Source organism: Paramisgurnus dabryanus, chromosome 9 (assembly GCF_030506205.2).
Source record: "Paramisgurnus dabryanus chromosome 9, PD_genome_1.1, whole genome shotgun sequence".
Lineage (NCBI taxonomy): Eukaryota > Metazoa > Chordata > Actinopteri > Cypriniformes > Cobitidae > Paramisgurnus > Paramisgurnus dabryanus.
The window spans coordinates 30,443,648-30,464,259 of NC_133345.1; the positions used below are offsets into that span (position 1 = coordinate 30,443,648).

The 20,612-nt window shown below is 36.2% G+C and overlaps 1 protein-coding gene across 3 annotated transcripts in view; it reads right to left on the reverse strand.

The window, feature by feature from the left end:
- Positions 1-2,409: 2,409 nt before the first annotated feature.
- LOC135773845 (protein unc-13 homolog C) overlaps positions 2,410-20,612 on the reverse strand; it is a 178,893-nt gene continuing 160,690 nt past the window's right edge. For all 3 annotated transcript variants that reach the window (XM_065283701.1, XM_065283702.1, XM_065283700.1), the window contains 5 exons: positions 18,066-18,146; positions 16,642-16,789; positions 8,642-8,734; positions 7,891-8,050; positions 2,410-3,540 (listed from right to left, as the gene is read on the reverse strand). In XM_065283701.1, the coding sequence (XP_065139773.1) occupies positions 3,255-3,540; positions 7,891-8,050; positions 8,642-8,734; positions 16,642-16,789; positions 18,066-18,146 (768 nt within the window). In that variant the 3' untranslated portion in view covers positions 2,410-3,254. The remainder of the gene's footprint in view (positions 3,541-7,890; positions 8,051-8,641; positions 8,735-16,641; positions 16,790-18,065; positions 18,147-20,612) is intronic.

The window sequence follows — 20,612 nt, forward strand, 5'->3', positions numbered from 1 at the left end:
CCATTGAATCTGATTAGACCATTAGCATCGCGCTAAAAAATAACCAAAGAGTTTCAATATTTTTCCTATTTAAAACTTGACTCTTCTGTAGTTACATCGTGTACTAAGACCGACAGAAAATAAAAAGTTGTGATTCTCTTTATGGTTAGGAACTATACTCTCATTCTGGCATAATAATCAAGGACTTTGCTGTCGTAACATGGCTGCAGCAGGTGCAAAGATATTACGCAGCACCCAAAAATATTCCACTTAGTAACTTTCAATAGCAGGGGACTATTTTCGGGCACTGTGTAATATTATTCCACCTCCTGCAGCCATGGTGCGGCAGCAAAGTCCTTGATTATTACGCCAGAATGAGAGTATAGTTCTAACCATGTTGGTCTTAGTACACGATGTAACTACAGAAGAGTCAAGTTTTAAATAGGAAAAATTTTTGCGCGATGCTAATGGTCTAATCAGATTCAATGGATTATGCTAAGCTATGCTAAAAGTGCTAGCGCCAGATCCGGAGATCAGCTGAATGGATTCCAAAACGGTAAAAATCAAATGTTTTACTCTAAGGGAGCTGGAAAATGGGAATATTTTCAAAAACGTGGAGTTGCGCTTTAAGGAACAGTACAGTAATTTACCCAAATAGGTTACATATTGTGATTTGTATACATGTAAAGATACAAATTGAAACCATAGGGTACCCCCCAGCGATGGAAAAGGTACAGCTTTGTCCCTTTATTCTAGAGTCTAGACTCAGAAATAAAAGGTACAAAAGCTGGTACTGGGGCTGTACCCTTTAAAAAAGTAACCCTTTGTATCTAAAAGGTGCACATTGGTACCTTAAATGTATACATTAATACCTCAATGGTACACATTAGGACCTTTTAAAAGGTGCCTTCCCAACGACAACTTTTGTACCTTTACTTCTGACAATGCACATTAAAGAACAAGTTGGATATTTTACACTTAAAGCCCTGTTTTCAGATTGTTTATGATGAAATAGAACGGTTTTGACTGAAATTTCGACATAAGCTGCTGCCCCGAGAATTTTCGGGTGTTTGTTGTATCAGCCCCCACCACTATAATGGCTGTATAGGTGCACTGTAACAATCCTTTCTAATATTTATTAAACTTTCGTTTACAAAGACGTGAAACTCACCGAGTGGTCAGGGGTGTTCACTGATATGCTCACACAAAAATCGATGCAAAATATGCTTTCCAACAGGTATTTTAGCATTCGTTGTAAACTTTTGGACATACTTTTCCAAACGCCTCATGCCCGTACATTCTTCCGCTGAGAGCTTGAATAATAAACACTCCAGCCCAGGTGGTGGCGATAATCTGCCTTTGCCAATTGCAAGAATACAAACAAAGTCCCTGGCGCGGAGTAATACCGTACCTTACATCACATCTAATACAAGTCAATGGAGTTGGCAAAAACTACGATAAAACCTGTTGGAAAGCATCTTTTGCAGCGATTTTTGTGTGAGCATACCAGTGAACACCCCTGACCACTCGGTGAGTTTTACGTCTTTGTAAATGAAAGTTTAATGCATTTTAGAAAGGATTGATCCAGTGCACCTATGCAGCCATTGTAGAGGTGGGAGGTGATACAAGAAACACCTGAAAATTCTCGGGTACTGAACTTCTTCTTTAAGTGAAAAATATTGTTTTTAATTCAAATTGTAATTGGCTAAATGATCAGATGTCCTTTTGAAACCAACATAAACTCATATAGCAGAAACACCAACATGTTCAGATCAAAGTTCACCCGAAAATCGAATTCAAACAAAAAGTGAACTGAAGAGATTAAGACATATTTTAGGACCTTTTAGAGTCTTGCTCTCATCACCATTTGAAATTAAAGCACATTACTGCATTAAATACATTTTTAACAGTTATAGTAATTTAGGATTCAAATGACTTTGCCATGAAGCATTGTTAAACTTTTAAAGTCTTTTGATTTTGGGGTAAAATGTGACCTGGACAGGTGAAATATACTGTATAACGTCTCTCTCTATATATGGAAAATAAATGTGAATCTTCAATAACTGCTTGTACAATACTGCAATACTGTAATATAGTGTAAATGAGTTGCTTAAAATGCAAAACAATGAGTCTTTCTTTACAATTTGTCACTAAATATATTTACATGACATACAATTTGCCATCAGTGCAATACATAGGAATGTTGCATAAATACCAAATGTTAAACTTTTCCTCTGTAAACAAAAATAAATGAAATGACAGTGATTGATATAATGTTTTCTATTTACCACTTATCAAACAATTTCACCAAAAAACCCCAAAATAAACTCTGATACCGGCTTCTCGACAATCTGCACATAAGTATAGACTGCTTTTTATACAGTTTATGGGTTGTTTTTGTCTGAACAACTTCAGATATAACTTTGGCAGTTTTTATTTTTTCAAAATAAACACTGTTAAAAATAAATGAATGATGATATGAAAGATTCAGCAAATGTGACGTAAGCTTTGCCTTTCAGAGCCCATTTTCACAGTGATAATTCAGAAAGGCTGGAAGCCTGTTATAAAAACAAAACCTAAAGTAAATAAACATACGAATAAACAAACGATAAAGATCGTTTCACCCCTCTCTGCCCGGACCGGCAGCACACAAGGTGTTTATCATGTTGTCAACAGCTATAAAATTACAAACACTTATGAAGAGATTCGTAGCAGTCATCGCCATTTAAAAAATGGTCTTGGCTTAAAATACAAAACGTTGTAAGGGTGAGAATCCGACCTGATGCCCATAGTGACTGTGAACACATGGGAGGAGAGACGTCACCAAGAAAACGAGACCACGAGTGCTGTCTTGATGGAAGCAAAACAATAAGAAAAAAAAGGAAACGGAAAACAAAGGAAAACCGCTACACATTTAAAGAGAGGATGACGCACACCGGACAAAAGAATCGAGCAAATTTAGAAAGACTTCACCAATAATTCAGACGCATTTGTATTTAGACTATAGATTTTTTTTTCTTAAACTCATCAAGTTTGGCACTTTATCTGAACAAATACAATATCTGTTCAAAAAGACTAATCGTCATACAAAACTGTATTCAACGTCTCTTGAACGTAACTTTGTAGAATATAATATTTGATAGAGAGAGCATACGGTAGGTAAACACTTTGTACGTACTTGTAGTTTAAAATGAACATTCCAACAGATGTTTTACACACATGCACAAAAACAAACACAACCGCCTGTCGCCATATCGTTTCCCCAACGAATCTCTTCACGATACTTCCTCGGCTGAGCGCGTGTCCGTTTTGAGACGCACAAACTCTTTGGCCACTTCGTCGTTGGTCCTTTGTGACAGTATTCTCATGATGGTCAGGCCGGTTTCGTCCATCGTAATGTTTCTGACGAGCGGATAGCTGGCGTTCACGTTGCCTTTCTCCGCCAGTTCCCGGAGCTGCAGGACCGTCATGCCGATGATGCGATCCTCTCGGGCGAAGCAATAGTCCTTCACGGAAATGTGAAGCTCGTAGGCCTCAGGGCCGTGCTCATTACTCAGCACGCTGGAAAGAGCACAAACGCATCATTTATATTAGTTTAATACCAGATCGGACTTTTTTGATAAAGTTACATGCTGTTGATCTCGACCTTCATTTTGTGAGACTGGATAGACTTTTAATTTAGGATCTGTCAGACACAGAAAGTACATTTACACAATGAGAACACACATAAGGGCTCTTATGATAGTTTAAGACTCTATTGGACTAAAAGGCTCTTAAATATCGAAAGATGTGCTTTGAGTTTCTGTCGCTTTATGCAGTGAAAGTTTAATCAGTTGACTTTTAGCTGTGAATGTCTATTCAATTGTAAAATGCAGGGTTTTTAGTTGAAGCGCGCCAGTAAAGCTGAGTCTTAATTATCCACAAGAGCCTTGAAAGCTTTAAAGGGGACTATCAGATGTAAATCTTTATGTAGAGGATTTGGTTTTGTAGGCTTTCTGTGGCTTGAAGGCGATTTGGTCAATACAGTTGAAAAAACAAAAAGTAAATGGAAACAAACTACTTTATTAATGTAATATAAATTGGGTATTTATTTAAATTGTATAAATCCTTGCTGTACTCTGCCAAAAAGCTGTACATTATTTGAATTTTAATACATTTAATAAAAATACATTTAATATTTTCAGTCCTAAATTTAATCTATGTAGATTTGATGGACAATATTTTTTTCCATCACTGTACTGTATTACAAGAAAATATGCTTATTTCCCGTTACAATGATAACAATAGGCATGCATTAATTCATGCTTTGATGCATTACTTTATTACTTTGATTGATTATTATTATTATTAATAATATTATTATTATTATATTTATTTATTTATTTATTTAGACGATTTGAGTTTTTTTTTGTTTGTTATAAATTTGTCATGTTAATGATGTATTATGCTGAGTTTTTTATTTTATCTATAGTGTGTCTGTTTTGTAAGGTTATTGTGTTTTGTATTCTGTTCGTGTTTTTGGGACCCCCTTGAAAATTAGATGTTACATCTCAAGGGACTATCCTTTCAATAAATTCAAATTCATGCAGCTTATCTTTGGTGATTTGTGCGTTTTAGGGCTGTCAAAAGATTAATCACGATTAATCGCATACAAAATAAAAGTTTGTTTTGGCATAATATATATGTCTGCACTGTGTATAATTATTTTGTTTATATAAATACACACATATGCATGTATGAATTAAGAAACATTTACATGTATATATTTTTAATATATTTTCTATTATATATATAAATAAATTAAAAAATGTACATGAATATTTTTTTTCTTAAATGCATGTGTGTATGCATGTGCACACACAGATATATTATGCAAACACAAACTTTTAATTTGTATACGATTAATCGCGATTAATCTTTTGACAGCCCATGCTTTTAAATCATTTGGAAGCCTAAAGTTTGTGATGATGTGTGAAGTGTTTGTTTAGCTCATTCATTCAGCAAAGCAATGAAAAACACAACTTTTCCTCAGTTTGACAACCTTTGTGTTTTGCTTTTTTAGCAAGAAAATAAAAATCTTTAAAGTCATTCGGTCCTGTCACATCATGAAACAAACATCAAGTATGGATGATAGCTTTAGTCAATTATACTGTATGTCATTATAGGACAAACTATTATTCAGTTCATTATCAAGTTTAAAGTTCCCATGAAATGAAATGAAATTTTATTTTATTTTACCATATATGCTTTATTCAGATTTGTTGAGAAATTTTCCAGGGGTGTTGATTATTTTTCTGTAATACGCAAAGCTAACCTGACAAATGTCTTAAAATAACCACCAAGAACCAAAGTTCAGGGTTCCCACACCGTAGTTAACTTCAAATTCAAGGACCTTTCAAGGACTTTCCAGGTCCAATACCCTCAAATTCAAGGACTAAATGTGGGACACATTTCAAGTAAGAGCAAGGTTACATCGTGTTACCTTTTAAGATACATTGTTACAGTTCCCTTTCGAGGGAACTCGCGCTGCGTCACTGCGGTGACACTTTGGGGACGCCTCCAGGGGTAAGTGCGTCTGAATCTGTATCAAATTCAACTAATGGTGAGGCTTTACGACAACGACAGGGTGACGCGGGAGCCAGGAAGTATATCGCTATCTGAAATATTGCCAAAGACGCCGTTACAGGGACGCAGGAAGTATGGCAAGGGAGACGCAGCGTCTCTTCCCTTCTCAGGGAACAACAGTTACATATGTAACCCGAGACGTTTTCATGTGTCAAACACAACTATGCAAAAAAGCATTTTGGTATGAATCAACATTCACATACAGAAGATATAAATTTAAAGCAAACAGATTAGCACGTGTTCATAATAAGTCTAGAATTTTTATGATTTTTTACACCCCTAGTGGTAACCGTGGTATAAGACTCCGGTCCTTTAAATCAGTGGTTCCCAACCTTTTTTGCCCCAAGTACCCCCACAGCCCTATCAGTAAGGCTCAAGTACCCCTTCATCGAAACTAAACCTAAGTTGTGTTTTAAAGACAAATAATTAGTAATATTTATTAATTTTAAACATTAAAGTAAAAAGCACTGACTGATGTAGCATGTTTATTTCAACAAACCAGTATCATTGTGATCAGTGTTTGCATTTTATCAGCTCATTTGCATTTTAAAAGACACACCCAAAAACGGCACATTTTACTCAGCCCTACAAAATGGCAATTTTGACATGCTATAATTAATTATCTGTTGGGTGTTTTGAGATAAAACTTCACATATGGGTTCTGGGTACGCCAAAGACTTATTTTACAAATTAAAAAAATTTAATCATATGACCCCTTTAAGGGCCTTTTACAGCTTGCGCAAACCATCATTTTGGCGTTAAATAACGACTGAACTTACTAAAGACACGCAGTAGATATTTCGCTCTGAAAAGGTGTTACTTTTGCGACCTTATTGCATTTGCATTTGTGGAAGTTTTCCTTTTAGAAGCAACATTAATGCGAGGAGAGTATTAAATTTTGCCAGAGGAACATACTTTAAAAAATATATATATAGTTTGCCAAGCCATGCTATGTTTAATTTGCTGGAGAAAAGAGGAGGAGAAGTCACGAGGAGAAGTCAAATCAGGTATTTCAAACTTCTTTTACCGTTCATCTTTCGTCCTCCTGTTCTTACTTTCACTTAGCTGGAATTTCACACTCCGCAATCCGCATTTTCATTGCGATGTCCTGCCGAGGTCTCTTATTTGCGACCCTGTACTAAATTGTGCTGCTCTTATAGATTGCAATGGTCATTATAGAAATGTGCATATGTCATTATTGTGCCTGTGTATTTTATTTGCGCCTTTGTAGTAAATCACACGCAAATTGTCCACTCCGGTGCTTATTTGGAATTGAGCTCTAACGTCCTTTTTAGTAAATGCCCTAAATTTACTACAATCTCAATTTAAGTTACTGATAATTAAAGTGTGCAAATAAGTTAAATTATTCAGTTCAAATATTAAGAGAAACAAAATGTGTTAAGACATTCTCTATAAATACAAAAGACATCATACGGGACAATATATGTTAGCCAAAAACAATGCAAAAGTTTTTTTTGCATAATTTGAAAATGTAATGGCAGCGGGAATGAATATTATAGCATTATTTGAACATTATTTATAGTTAATAAACTTTGTGTCTTTAGAAACTATTCAGGTTCATTGAAAATAGTCAGATCTTTCTTGAGTTGGACATCGCTATTGCGTTTTGGATCATGCAGCGCATTTACTCTTGACGCCTAATTATATTAATGATAAGATTAAAATTACAAAGTTGTCCTTTTTACAATGCTTTCCTCACAAAAATCAATCTTAGGTAAATGACTGGACAAACGAAAGACATTTTTATTAAAAGTAAATGAGATCAAAGTAAAATGTAAATCTTTTCGCGTACCCCCTGGAAACTCTTCACGTACCCCCTGGGGTACGCGTACCCCCGGTTGGGAATCACTGCTTTAAATTATGTAGGGAATAATTGACGATGGGCCATTAAATTATTCGGAAAGAATGCACCAGGTGGTAACGCAGCACAGCGCTAAGATTGCTGTTAAAAACAATTGAAAGGACCGGAGTCAATTATTCCGATCAGCACCCCGTCAATTACTCAGAAAAATAATCAACACCCGTGGAACATTTCTCAACCAATCAGAATAAAGCATTCAACAGGCCCGTGGTATAATTGAAAATAATGCACACCCGCTGTGTAACGGATTACCGGGTGTGCTTATTTTCGAATAATTCAACGGCCCGTCGACAATGATTCCTTACATATAATTTGGTATGGCCCAAAACGCTGACAAAATTCAAAAGTTATAAGCATTTATCTAACAATCCATTAATATTATCATGGTACAGTGTTAGACTTACTACTGGAATGTTTCATTGTATTTTGGAGACCAGTTGTTGTTCTTAGTTTTGGTGCTAAACTTTCGTTTCTTGTCAGCCAGGTGCGGTCCAATAGCGTTGATCTCCACGAATGGGCGGAACATGGCATTGGTCTGCCAGTTCATGTTGTTCACACCCACCACTGAAAAGCGGAGGAGTCACAGGTTACGTCACATAACACATTATTGTTAATAATAATTATTCATTTCTGTATTGATAACTGACTTTTTTGAAGCAACATGAATGTTCATCATGATTGAACATCTATTCATTTAAGCGTGAACTATCCCTTTGACCAGCTAATCTACCTGTCTGAACTGTCATGATCCATCTGTCTATGTGTCTTCATGATCTGTCTGTCATGATCCATCCATTTGTGTATCATGATCTGTCTGTGTGTAATGGTATTTTGTTAGTCATGTTAGTTGTTGGTGACAGGTTTTGGATATCGATTAGGTTTATAGTTCAGGTGTCTCTCTGTAGTTCATTAAATAGAGATGGAGTTGTGGATAAAGAGCCCTGCTGAGTGCCATTAAACACAGAGGAAACTTTCATCCTGGTAATTAAAGCACCAGCAAATGTCTCCCTCAATCTAAACACATTAGCAGTGAAATTACACAAATTGATTAAATGAGTATACTGTCTGTGGCAAAGAGAAACAAGTTCATTCCAATCACTTGTCGTAACCTCAACATCAGAGCTCACAGTACATTAATCCTGAATAAACTGCTACCTTTAACGCTGACTTTGTGCTCTCCTGTGCCGGGGTGAGAGATCAGATCCACCTGGACTGCCACCTCCCCGAATGATCCAGACGTTGACTGACCTGAAAACAAATAAATATTTGTAATGTATTCAGATAAGTGTTGAGGACAAATGTAAGGAGTGAGAGATTTTTCTTAATTTAGGAGTGACAGAAACACAAACTATTAAGCAGATCATTGGGTTTGAATGTGTCCTGCATTTTAATAGAGCGCCAGTGCTTCATGTAAACTCTCAAAGGGGTGTTTACACCAGCGTTCAACAAAACCACACACACACGCACGGATGTGCAGTCTTTTCACCCGCATGATAAATGATCATTGCTTACATGCATCCAATAAATATTCCTGCAAAAGCAAGCAGAATGTGTCGTAACTGATAATTGAAAATATGGCACCAGATTTTTTAACACAATAGCCTCATTTCTGAACCAAGTGTTCTGCCTAGAAATTTATAGCATCACTATTTCCATTCCAATGCAATGCATTCTGGGATTGTCTTTCTCATTAACATACAAACAGTAGCACATAGAGATGAGTGGTCTGAGATTTCCATACTATTTAGAATGCTCTCTTAAAGGAAAACACCACCGTTTTTCAATATTTTACTATGTTCTTACCTCAATTTAGATGAATTAAAGGTGCAGTGTGTAAATTTTAAAAGGATCTCTTGACAGAAATGCTAAATAATTCAAAACTACATTATTAGAGGTGTTTGAAGACCTTTCATAATGAACCGTTATGTGTTTATTACCTTAGAATGAGATGTTTTTATCTACAAACACCGAGGGTCCCATTACATGGAAGTCGCCATTTTGTGCTGCCATGTTTCTACAGAAGCCCTTAACAGACAACATTTTTTTACTAAGTTGTCTTCCACGATGAGATGTTTGTCCGGTGGCGGCTACCGTAGCTTCTCTATGTGTTTCAAAAGCGAGGGGTAAAGGGCGATTTATAGTCGTGCGTAGGTCCTACGGCGTAGCAGCGACGGCGTAGGTTCCGCGTCGGTTTTCATTTATACTTGTGCGTCGCCGTCCGCGTCGACGTGCAAACACACGCGAAACCGCTGGTTGGCAGTAATCACGCGTGTGACCACAGTAGCAGCAGAAGTCGTCAGAGAAGAAGAAGCTAAGCAAGTTAACCCACAAACGAAGAAGAAATAGCAACTTGTTGTGTATAATTTGAGAAGACCAGCAATGATGGAAGTAAATAAACAGTGACTTATGTTTCAGTTTGAGTTAAATCACTCCTCAACTTGGCTCATCTTTGTTTTCACCGTCACAAACGGAAATACCTATGACGCAGTTTTTTTACCTGACGGGAGGGGTTCTGGTGGACCAATCACAGAGCTTGCGGTCCGCGTAGAGCCAACGCGCTGTTAGAAATTTTGTGAGTGCGCGTCAGGCTACGCAGAGCTACGCACAGGCTACGGATAGCCACGTAGCTACGGCGTAGGACCTACGCACGACTATAAATCGCCCTTAAGCCGTGGACTAAGCTGTTGGTTGCAATTCGCAACCTCACCACTAGATGCTACTAAAATTTACACACTGCACCTTTAATACATACCTATCTTTTTTCAATGCGTACACTTAATCTTTGTACAGCGTGCCGTGAATGTGTTAGCATTTAGCCTAGCTCCATTCATTCCTTAGGATCCTAACAGGGATTAATTTAGAAGCCACCAAACACTTCCATGAACTAATGAATTAATGGGGCTAGGCCAGTTTTTCCCAACCAGGGGGTCGGGGCCCTAAGCAGATTTCCAAGGGGGCCTCAAGATGACTTAAAATTATTAAAAATTGTACAAAACAAGCATTAAAATAAGCTAAAACAAGCAAAAATCATTGTTGTTTTGGAAATACTCACGCATGTGCATGACATCACCGTTATCACAGTTCTGCATTTACATTACACAGAGATGACAAGGCAAGTAAATAACCAGCCAAAAAGCATAAAACGGCCCCTTAAAAGGGAGACATTAAGCGAATTCTAGGTTTTAGACACAGACAAGTGAAAACTAAAGAAACACTGCAGATGTTTCATTTAAAGTCAGTCCTGCACATCCATACCTTCATTCAAGGCCAACATCTATGCAAAGCAAAGATTACATGTTGAAAATTTCACATCACATTTTTTATACATTTGGGGAAATTCAATACATCATTTAAAAGCGATACCCACAAAGCAAAGCTGTTTAACAGAGAAAATGAAAAACCTGCTTTTTACTTGAACTAATGTTGAAAAAAGAAAATCTACATTACTTGGTTTCTCCCTTATTCGTTTTTACTCACTGTGTCCTTCACTACCTCAACATAAAGTCTATTGTGATTAATATCATCTCTGGCTAGTGTTTCCCACAGAATTTTGTGAGACTATGGGTGCTCAACATATTTTCCACTGGGAGGGCACCCGGAAGAAAATTTTGCATATTTTAAAGGGTAAATGCTGTAATTTTGTGCATTTTAAGAGCAAAATTAATAATAATAATAATAATAATAATAATAATAACCTTTATTTTTTATAGCTCTTTTAAATGTACATCTCAAAGCGCTGTACAGAAACAATTAAAACAACAAAGATACAGCACACAAAAATATTAAAACTAAAGAGACATAATACATTGTAAAATAAATATAAAAGACAATAAATCAATTAAAAGGTAACCTTAAAAAATGAGTTTTAAGCTAAAATTTAAAAATATCAAAGATTTAGCTTCCCTAATCTCAATCGGTAAAGAATTTCAAAGTTTTGGAGCTAAGAAAAAGCCCTGTCTTCCATTAATCTTAAATAATTTGAGAGTACATTTAAAAGACCAGTGACTCAATCTATAAAGAGTACAATAGGTATAGTAATATTAATCCTGTATAATTTCAGTAACAAAGTGGGCGGGGCTTTGCAAGAAGGGGTGTGTTCGTACAGTACGTGTTTGTGTGTGTGCTGCGCACATTGTACTGAAGCAACAGAAAGGGGGACGGATTTCGTCTAACTGTGAACAAAACCACAGTGCAGAATTTAACGTTAGAAATATTTATGTTGTAATAAGGAAAGAATTTGGCTCGTCTTAAAAGGAAACCCACTTTTTTCATCATAGAAAAGCAGCACCTCAGGCGCAGTAATATTGACAAAGTTTGAGCGAGAAGTGAAGTTGTCAGAAGTGATGATGTTACTGCGCACCAGTAATGCGCGGGTCAATGTATAAACAACCCGCACCCGACCGATGTTTTCAACTAACCCACCTGCAACTCGGACCAAAAAAAAAAAAGTATTGTACCCGACCCGCTCCATGGCCCGCATTTTTAAAAGTAGTAATTGTTTAAAATAGTTAATTGGCATCTTTATTTCAAATGACCCGACTGACCGCGACCCGAGTATCATTAAAAATATTTTTGGATGACTCGTAACCACGGATGACCACAGGCACCCGCTCATTTCGGATCAACCAGCGCATCACATCGCCGAGGTCAAAGTGCTGCAAACTAAGTGCTCTTCCGCCATACAATATAGTTCTCATTTTTATCAGCTTAAAATATCTCCACTTTTATTTTGTGCCACCATACTTACTCGTGTAACTACTCATGTAACAGTCTTTAAATAGGGAAAACATGGAAGTGTTTGGTGGCTTCTAAATTCATCCCTGTTTGGATCCTAAAGAATGAATGGGGCTAGGCTAAATGCTAACACATTCACAATGCGCTGTACAAAGATTAAGTGCACCCATTGAAAAAAGATTGGTATGTATTAATTCATCTAAGTTGAGGTAAGAACATAGTAAAATATTGAAAAACTGTGGTGTTTTCCTTTAAGACTGCGGCAGAACAAAGTAGACTTTGGCGGGCCGTCATAGTCTCGTCAATGAATGCGAAACACTGCAGGCCTTTAGTTGAATCTGAACTCTTTTGGAGAGATGAATCTGGTCAGATGATCAGTTTGAAACAGAAGTTGTGGAGAATGATGGAGGAGCGATGAGTGGGTTTAGTATCAGGTCACATTCACTCAAACTAATTTACAGGCAAATGATGGGTGTTAGCTAAATGAAAGAGTACAGAATGACCTCCAGGTCTCATGACAGACATCACCAATCGATTCAGATCAGATTAACCTCGTCTCTGTTCTCATCTGCTCTCTGACCTCTCGTAACAAACGCTGTGTTTCTGACACAGATGTCTGACAAGAATGTGGATGTATTTTGTTAGCACCATCAGATGTGTAATACATAACAACAGCTGGCAAACCAAATTAAAACTGTTTGTTCTAGAAAAGACATCAATTTCAGATTAGTCATTTCGCTCCGAAGAGGTCAATTGATGAGAAATTGATTTCATAATATAAAAGAAAAACTCACTGGCAGACTGTGAACTCGTTCGACAGATTTACACATCAAACCTAACAGGTCTTCTCACAATTCTTCAGCTCATATGTAAATGAATATTGATCACACCTGCTCTTCTTGCATTGTTTACAACAAAATACTGCAGTACATTGAGCAGCAGATGTTTATGAAAGGAATTAAATAGATATACACAACAGATCTCCCACAGATTGAAATAAAATAACTTTTTACATTTTAGTACATTTACTAAGGGTACTTAGTGTATTTTAGTGCACTTTTTTTCTCATGGGATACAATTTAACCCTTAACCCCCTGGACCCCACTAATTTTCAAACCCTGGCTGCGGCCATGATTACATCTGAACTGTGTGAAGCTTTGAATTCAGAGACAAACAGAATAGATGAGTTCATTTCCCTCCAGTTATAAGAACTGAATTGAAAATCTCCACAGCCTGTTTCAAACGGTCAAAGTTCATAGCGCACAATCACATGCTTATTACACTGAATATAACCCAGTTAAAGTTTCAATCTCTCCAAATATATCATATATAAATGGTGAATACTAAACCCAGTTATTATCATGTAGACAGTGAAGCTGTGCTCTAGACTGAGTTTGTAATTCAAGTTTCTTTCCTGAAAACTTTTGTAATCCTGACCCAGTGTGACATCTTTGAAATATATGGTGTAAACCAGCAGAGATTTCCCCCTCAGAACCAAAGGAACCCTGGTTTTCCATCACTTGCCCGACAGAAAACCCCAGAACTAAAATGATGAATTACAGCGCATGTGAACTCAGATGAATTATTAACAAAATAAGAGCAAGCAAACACAGCTCATCACCTCAAAAGAAATACTGTACACCCAGAAATATACACCATATTGTGTAGGACACATTAAAACAGATTGATTTTGACCTCAGGAGCTTTGGGGAACAGAAACAGACACAGTAAACACTGTATACTTGCTTACTATTTTTTGTTAAATAGCATGTGAAACAGTATACTACACTGAAAAAAACTTCTGGTCATCGGTTGCACATGATTAAATTAGGCTTTCTTAAAATGAATTTAATATAAATTAAAATAAATTTCATTTTAAGAAAACTTGATTCAATCATGTTGAACTGGTGTACAAAATTAAATTACGTCGATCCAACAATTTTTTTTTAAAGTGTATATGCAATGATGAACATTTGATGCACGGGTCAACTTATAACCAGGTAATCCGCGGGTCGGGAAAAGAAATTGTCATTTAATTTGCGTGGTGGGTTGGGGCGGGTCATTAAAAACGAAATAAAAAAACCCACGTATGTTGCATGCAATTCTCACAACATACCCGCAGGTTGGGTAAAGAAATTTTCACTTTATTTGCGTGGTGGGTTGGGGCGGGTCATTAAAAACTAAATAAAAAACATGTATGTTGGGTGCAATTCCCACAACATACCCGCAGGTAACCCGCAGGTTTGGTAAAGAAATTGTCACTTTTTTTTGCATGGCAGGTTGGGGCGGGTCATTAAAAACTAAATTAAAAAAACCCATGTATGTTGCGTGCAATTCCCTATAACGTATATTAAATTAAATTAGTTTACTGTATAGTTTAGCATAAAATGACAGAAATTGTCTCAAGCAGCTGTGAGACGCTGTCGGTCGTGGGTGCAGCATTTGCAGTGTTGCCAGATCCCATTGTGAAAAATCCTCTTTAGACATAGTATTGAATCTTTTAGCAATTAATGTGACACTTTGGGAAATTCATAAAGTCAGAATGTCAAGGTTAGTGTTAGCAATGTCTTTATTTCTGAAAAACAAGATCTGAAGTTATATTTTTTTCTTTATGGCCTATTTTGTTTGTTTTCGTACTAATATCTGGCAACTCGGGATGACTAGCACTTAAAGCAACACTATGTAGTTTTTTTACCTTTAAATAATGTCTCTAAAATTATTTCAGTGATAGAACAATTTTTAACTGGACAAATTGTACTGTTGCTGCAACCTGAGCAGCCTCCTAGCTGCTACAAGCACACTCTGAAAGTGGCGGTGGAGGGTAGGAAACACAGCCCCGCCCCTCCCCCTGCCTGCAGAAGAGTGTCTGATACAAGGCACTGTTGCGCTTTTCAACCACATGGGGGAGCTGTGAGTCATTTTTACATGGAAACTACATAGTGTTGCTTTAAATTGTAATCAAATGGCACATCATTCAGCGTAGCCAGGTTATTGCTGACATGATACTACATTCGATAAGACACACGCAATAATCATCATGATTATTTATGTAAGAAACACTTTCAACACTAAAAATCAGTAGAAAATAACACAAAGATCCAGAAAAATTGGGTTTAAATTAAATGTGTCAAATATTTAACCAGGTAATCTGCGGGTCGGGTAAAGAAATTGTCACTTTATTTGCGTGGTGGGTTGGGGCGTGTCATAAAAAAAAAAAACACGTATGTTGCATGCAATTCTCACAACATACCCGCAACATACCCGAAGGTCAGGTAAAGAAATTGTCACTTTATTTGCGTGGTGGGTTGGGGCGGGTCACTAAAAACTAAATTAAAAAACCCATGTATGTTGTGTGCAATTCCCTATAACGTATATTAAATATTTGGGAATATATATTTTCAAATTTTATTAGGTTCTAATAAGGTTAAAATACGTAGGTCTATGTAGGTCTACATAGTACGGAGCCCCTAAAGGGACATGGAGCAAAAATGAAATGAAAGTTTCACGTGCGCATGCGAAACTAAACGCAATAGTTTCACGTGCGCACGCAACATTTTCACGTGAGCACTTCTGCACTTGAAAGGTTTTACGTGAGCACATGAAACTAAAATTTTGATTTTTTTACTCCAATGTCACCTTAGGGGCTCGGTAACATAGCAATACAACTTGCATGATATCCCAAACCTTTGTTTTTTATGTCACGAAAGCGCCAAGCAGTCACAAAAACAAAACAAATGGAGAAATTAAAGTAAAGATGGAAGATGATGAGAAATTAAGGTCAGGAATTTACATCATTAAATGAAAAATGCTAAATCTAATGTTTGGGACTGGTTCTCAGAAATAGTTGTGACGTAATCTAATGGCTGTTTAGGCTGAAATAAAGCCTGTTTTCATTTACATTACAATGCCGAATATGTCTATTTAATGGTCGCGGGTGCAGGGCAGGTTATAAAAATAGAAATAATTTAATAAAAGCTGGAAAAAAACAGACCTGCGCATCTTTAATGTGATTTTATTATGCTGTGTATCCACTTCGGAGAATTATAATCTTGGAAATAAATACATTTTCCTAACTGTCTCCTATTAACTGTTGGCAAACCAAGATATCTCTGAAAGAGCCTATGATGTTTTAAAACACTCTCTCTCTATCTATGTAAACGGCTCACTATGGGGATCGGAAATGATTCAGTATCACACGCTGCGTGCCTGGATAGCAAACTGCTCATTCTGGCATGATGACTTGTAGCAGGTCATCCTTGTAGGTTTTCCACATATACAGAAAATCTACATACTGTGCACAGATTTACCGCACATACTGCATACTACGTTCTTTCAATACCAGTGGGCAAGTAATAATACAGCACTATAAAAGTAATACCGTGTTTCCCAGCTCCAGTCTGACAGATCTATGAGTCTCTTACCTTGAGATAGTTGGGTGCATATATATTTCTTGATCAAGGCATCTGTGGGTTGCGTGTAAAGGCTCAGGGCGTATTTCAAGGACTTAAGTTCAGGACTCTTCTCCAAGAAGGTTTTCTTCAAGCCGTTCCCTCCCGCATGGAAATATTGCTGAGCGGAAAAACACGACGACTAGTTAGTTTGAAACTAAAAACTAAAAGCTCTGCTACACAATACAGCAACAGCGATGATAAAAACATTTTAACATTTTAGTTGTGTCATGAAGAAATGAAAAGGTATATCTGAATGGCTGAGGCCAAGACTAAGTGGATTTAAGGTGAAAGTATTACCTATAATCATGCCGAGAGCATTCGGTCATTTTTATTATCTCATTTTTGACGGAGTTGCCGTTTGGTGGCTTTTGCATTTGAGCTAGGGATGCATAACGATTAATGGCGATGATTCTATAGCAAAATAAAAGTTTTTGTTTACATCATATATGTGTGTGAACTGTGTATAATAACTTTGCATAGATAAATGTATATTGTATATTTAAAAAATGTTTTCATGTGTATATACATTTTTATATTTATGTATAATTTATATTATATATAAATACTTAATTTATAAATATATATTTTTTCTAAAAATTATACATGCATGTGTGCATATTTATTTATACATAATTATTATACACAGTTATGCATCCCTAATTTGAGCTCTTCAAAAATCTGTATTATGCTATTTTGTATATGCTGTAAATAAGACAGACAATAGCTTTAAAAAAAATATAATGATGTTTTATCATTAACTCATTCTTAGGCTTAGTGTTTGTGCTGTTGGAACACACATTAGATAAAAAAAAATTGAGATTAGATGAAAAACAACGGCTGTTTTGATCTTTTGTTGGTGCATTATTTCTCCTTTATTATTCATAATTTCCCAGCATGCATTTGGGATGAGTCACATTAAACATCCAGTTCCCTTTGTTGTTTAAGCTAAAGGCTCATGAAATCATAAATCTCAGACGCAGGTTACATTAAAGCCCCATCATGCATGTTTTTATTTACTTATAAAACATCTACAATATTTTTCTTATTCTTACACATTGATGATCTTACTGATAATCCTGCGCATGTATCTTTCCTTTCTATAATCTGACACATCCATTATAACAAGAAGAGTTTAATTCAAGGCTTCTGCTTCAGTAACTTCACAAATGAGATTTAGCGTTCAGATCACTGATGGGCAGGATTTAAACGTTATGACAAATTCACAAGAGGAGGTTTCTTTGGAGACAATGAAGACTGAATGAGTCCCTGAAGGAAAAGGGAGTTATGGGCTGGAAAACTGAGTGGCAAATCACTCCTTTAAATCTGCCATCTTAAACTAACACTAAGGGTAGGACAATGTCTTTATCATATGGCTACAAAACCAGATACAGTACCTTGATGGTGGGCAGCACTAGATCCATGGCGGCACACTGCCGAGGACTCAGACTACGAGCATCCTCTCGAGTCACATGTTCCTGATAAACAAATACAGTATTTATTTACATGACCATCATATTCTAATACCAAGAAAAAATTTCCTAAAATGAATCCCCAATAAAAGAGAGACATTTACTGAGTCAATTACACATTAACAATAAAACATCATACTTTATTTTTTACCACTGGCTATATGGGTACCAAAGCAGTCTTTAATTAATGTAAAAGACAAAGGATATAAGTGTTTTTTTAGGGCTGCCAAAGGATTAACTCTTTACCTGCCAGCGTAAAAAAGGTTCAAAGCATTCTTTTTTCGAGGGCGCTCGATGCGAAGTTTGTCACAACATGTATGTAGCCCGTCATGTGTGTGGTTCGTAATTTCAAAATATGTGTTCTGCGCTTTGAGAGATCCTGTGTGCATCACGTGTCTTGTCAAAATAAGTGCCTGCTGCAGACGTGTCTTAAGGGTTTATGATAACAAAAGACACTCGCGTTTGCCAGATACTCACATAATCTTATGCGTAATCAGAGTTTTGTGTTTAGGGAGTGTCTTGCGTGTATTTTGTATACGTGAGTGTCTCTTTTATCATAAACGGTTTTGACGGGTGTGCAGCAGGCAGTTCTTTTGACAAAACACGTAATGCACACAGGATCTCTCGACGTGCAAAACACATATTTTGAAAAATGAACCACACACATGACAGTCCGAACACTTATTTCGAATTAGTGCCCCTCAGATAAACAGTCACGAGCCGCCACTGGTTCCAAGCCAGTGCTAGCATATTTTTAAATGAGTTTCACAAAAGTTAAATGCCTTCCAGAAAATGTTCTTCTTTAAAAATATAAATATATAAAATATCAAATGAAAGAAGAGACCCTCTGCTTTCAAAAAAAGTTGCATTTTTGTAAAGGACTTTTGTTATGCTGTGTTCAGACCAGCCGTGGTAGAGGCGTTAAGCGCAAGTGATTTCAATGTAAAGTCGTTGATGCGCATCTGGAGGTCTCACGGCGCAAAAGAGGCGTTAAGCGTGAGGCGCCCTAAAGATGCCCTAGCGTGTCTAGATCGTGCGAATGGCGCAAATTGCAAGATGCGTGGATGCGAATTTGACGCCTTAAACGCGGCTGGTGTGAACCCTGCATTAGAGACCAAATTCAGAGCAATGATCAAAACACACACATGATTTTTTACAGTTTTTGGATCAGTGGATGCTTCAGTGTTTTATAAGTTGGGTAAGAGCGCCACTTAGTGGATTATAGTGGAAATATGGATTGCCGGAAAAAACACATCATTGTCAGGGAAGCGTTTTCTCCTAAGTGACAAGATAACTCGTCAATGGCGGAGGAAAGAGTTAATCACGATTAATCGCATACAAAATAAAGTTTGCGTTTGCATTATATATGTGTGTGAAATGGGTGTAATTATTATGTATATATAAATACAAACACAGTCATTCATATTTATTTAAAAAACATTTACATGTGTACAGTAAATATATATATATATATATATATATATATATATATATATATATATATTTATATATATATTTATTTATATATTTTATATTATTCAGCTGCGAAAAAAATTAAGAGACCACTCCAGACATAAATCACCTCAACACTGATTGCATTTTTCCTAAATACTTTGTGTAACTTAAAAACAAAAGTATTTTATTATTAAAAAAATGTATTTAAACTTATTTTCTTTGCAGTATTGAAGATCAGAAAACACTGTGTCTATTTGTTATTTTGACCATGTTTTCCCAATTTCAATTTTCAGTAAATAAATGCAAATAAAACATAATTTTTTATTAAGAATTTGGTAGAAATGTTGTCGGTAGATGACAAAATGAAACAAAAATTAGCATTTTACTTAAACATAATATTTTTTTTTCCATAGCTGTATATTATATTATATTATATTATATTATATTATATTATATTATATTATATTATATTATATTATATTATATTATATTATAATTATTACACAAAGTACACACACGTATATTATTCAAAAACAAACTTTTATTTTCCATGCGATTGATCACGATTAATCATTTGCCCTTAGAAAAAATATCCTGAGAAATCTGTCTCTATAACAACCCTACACTAAAATAGCATCTGACTGCAGGACTCTGCTTTTCTTATTATAATGTATATTATTGTTGTTGTTGTTTCTCAACATCAGAATCCTGGCAGTATTGAAGTGGAAAATATTCAATCAATACTGAAGATATACAACATTCAGGGATAAACAGGGTCTTTACTATTGATCACTGTCTAAAGAAACAATTCTCAGAGGAAAAAGACTTTGTAGCCTCAGCACAATTGAAGATAAAACCCGTTTCATTTAAGGTCAATGGATGTCCAATGTTTAATAAGCTTGAGACGCATAATCTCAGCAGGCAGTGTGATTTATAATGAATCCTTTAACAAATCACTTCAAGTTCTGTGTGTGAACGGATTTGTGTCCTTTTCATGTTCCCAGGTCACATGTTTGA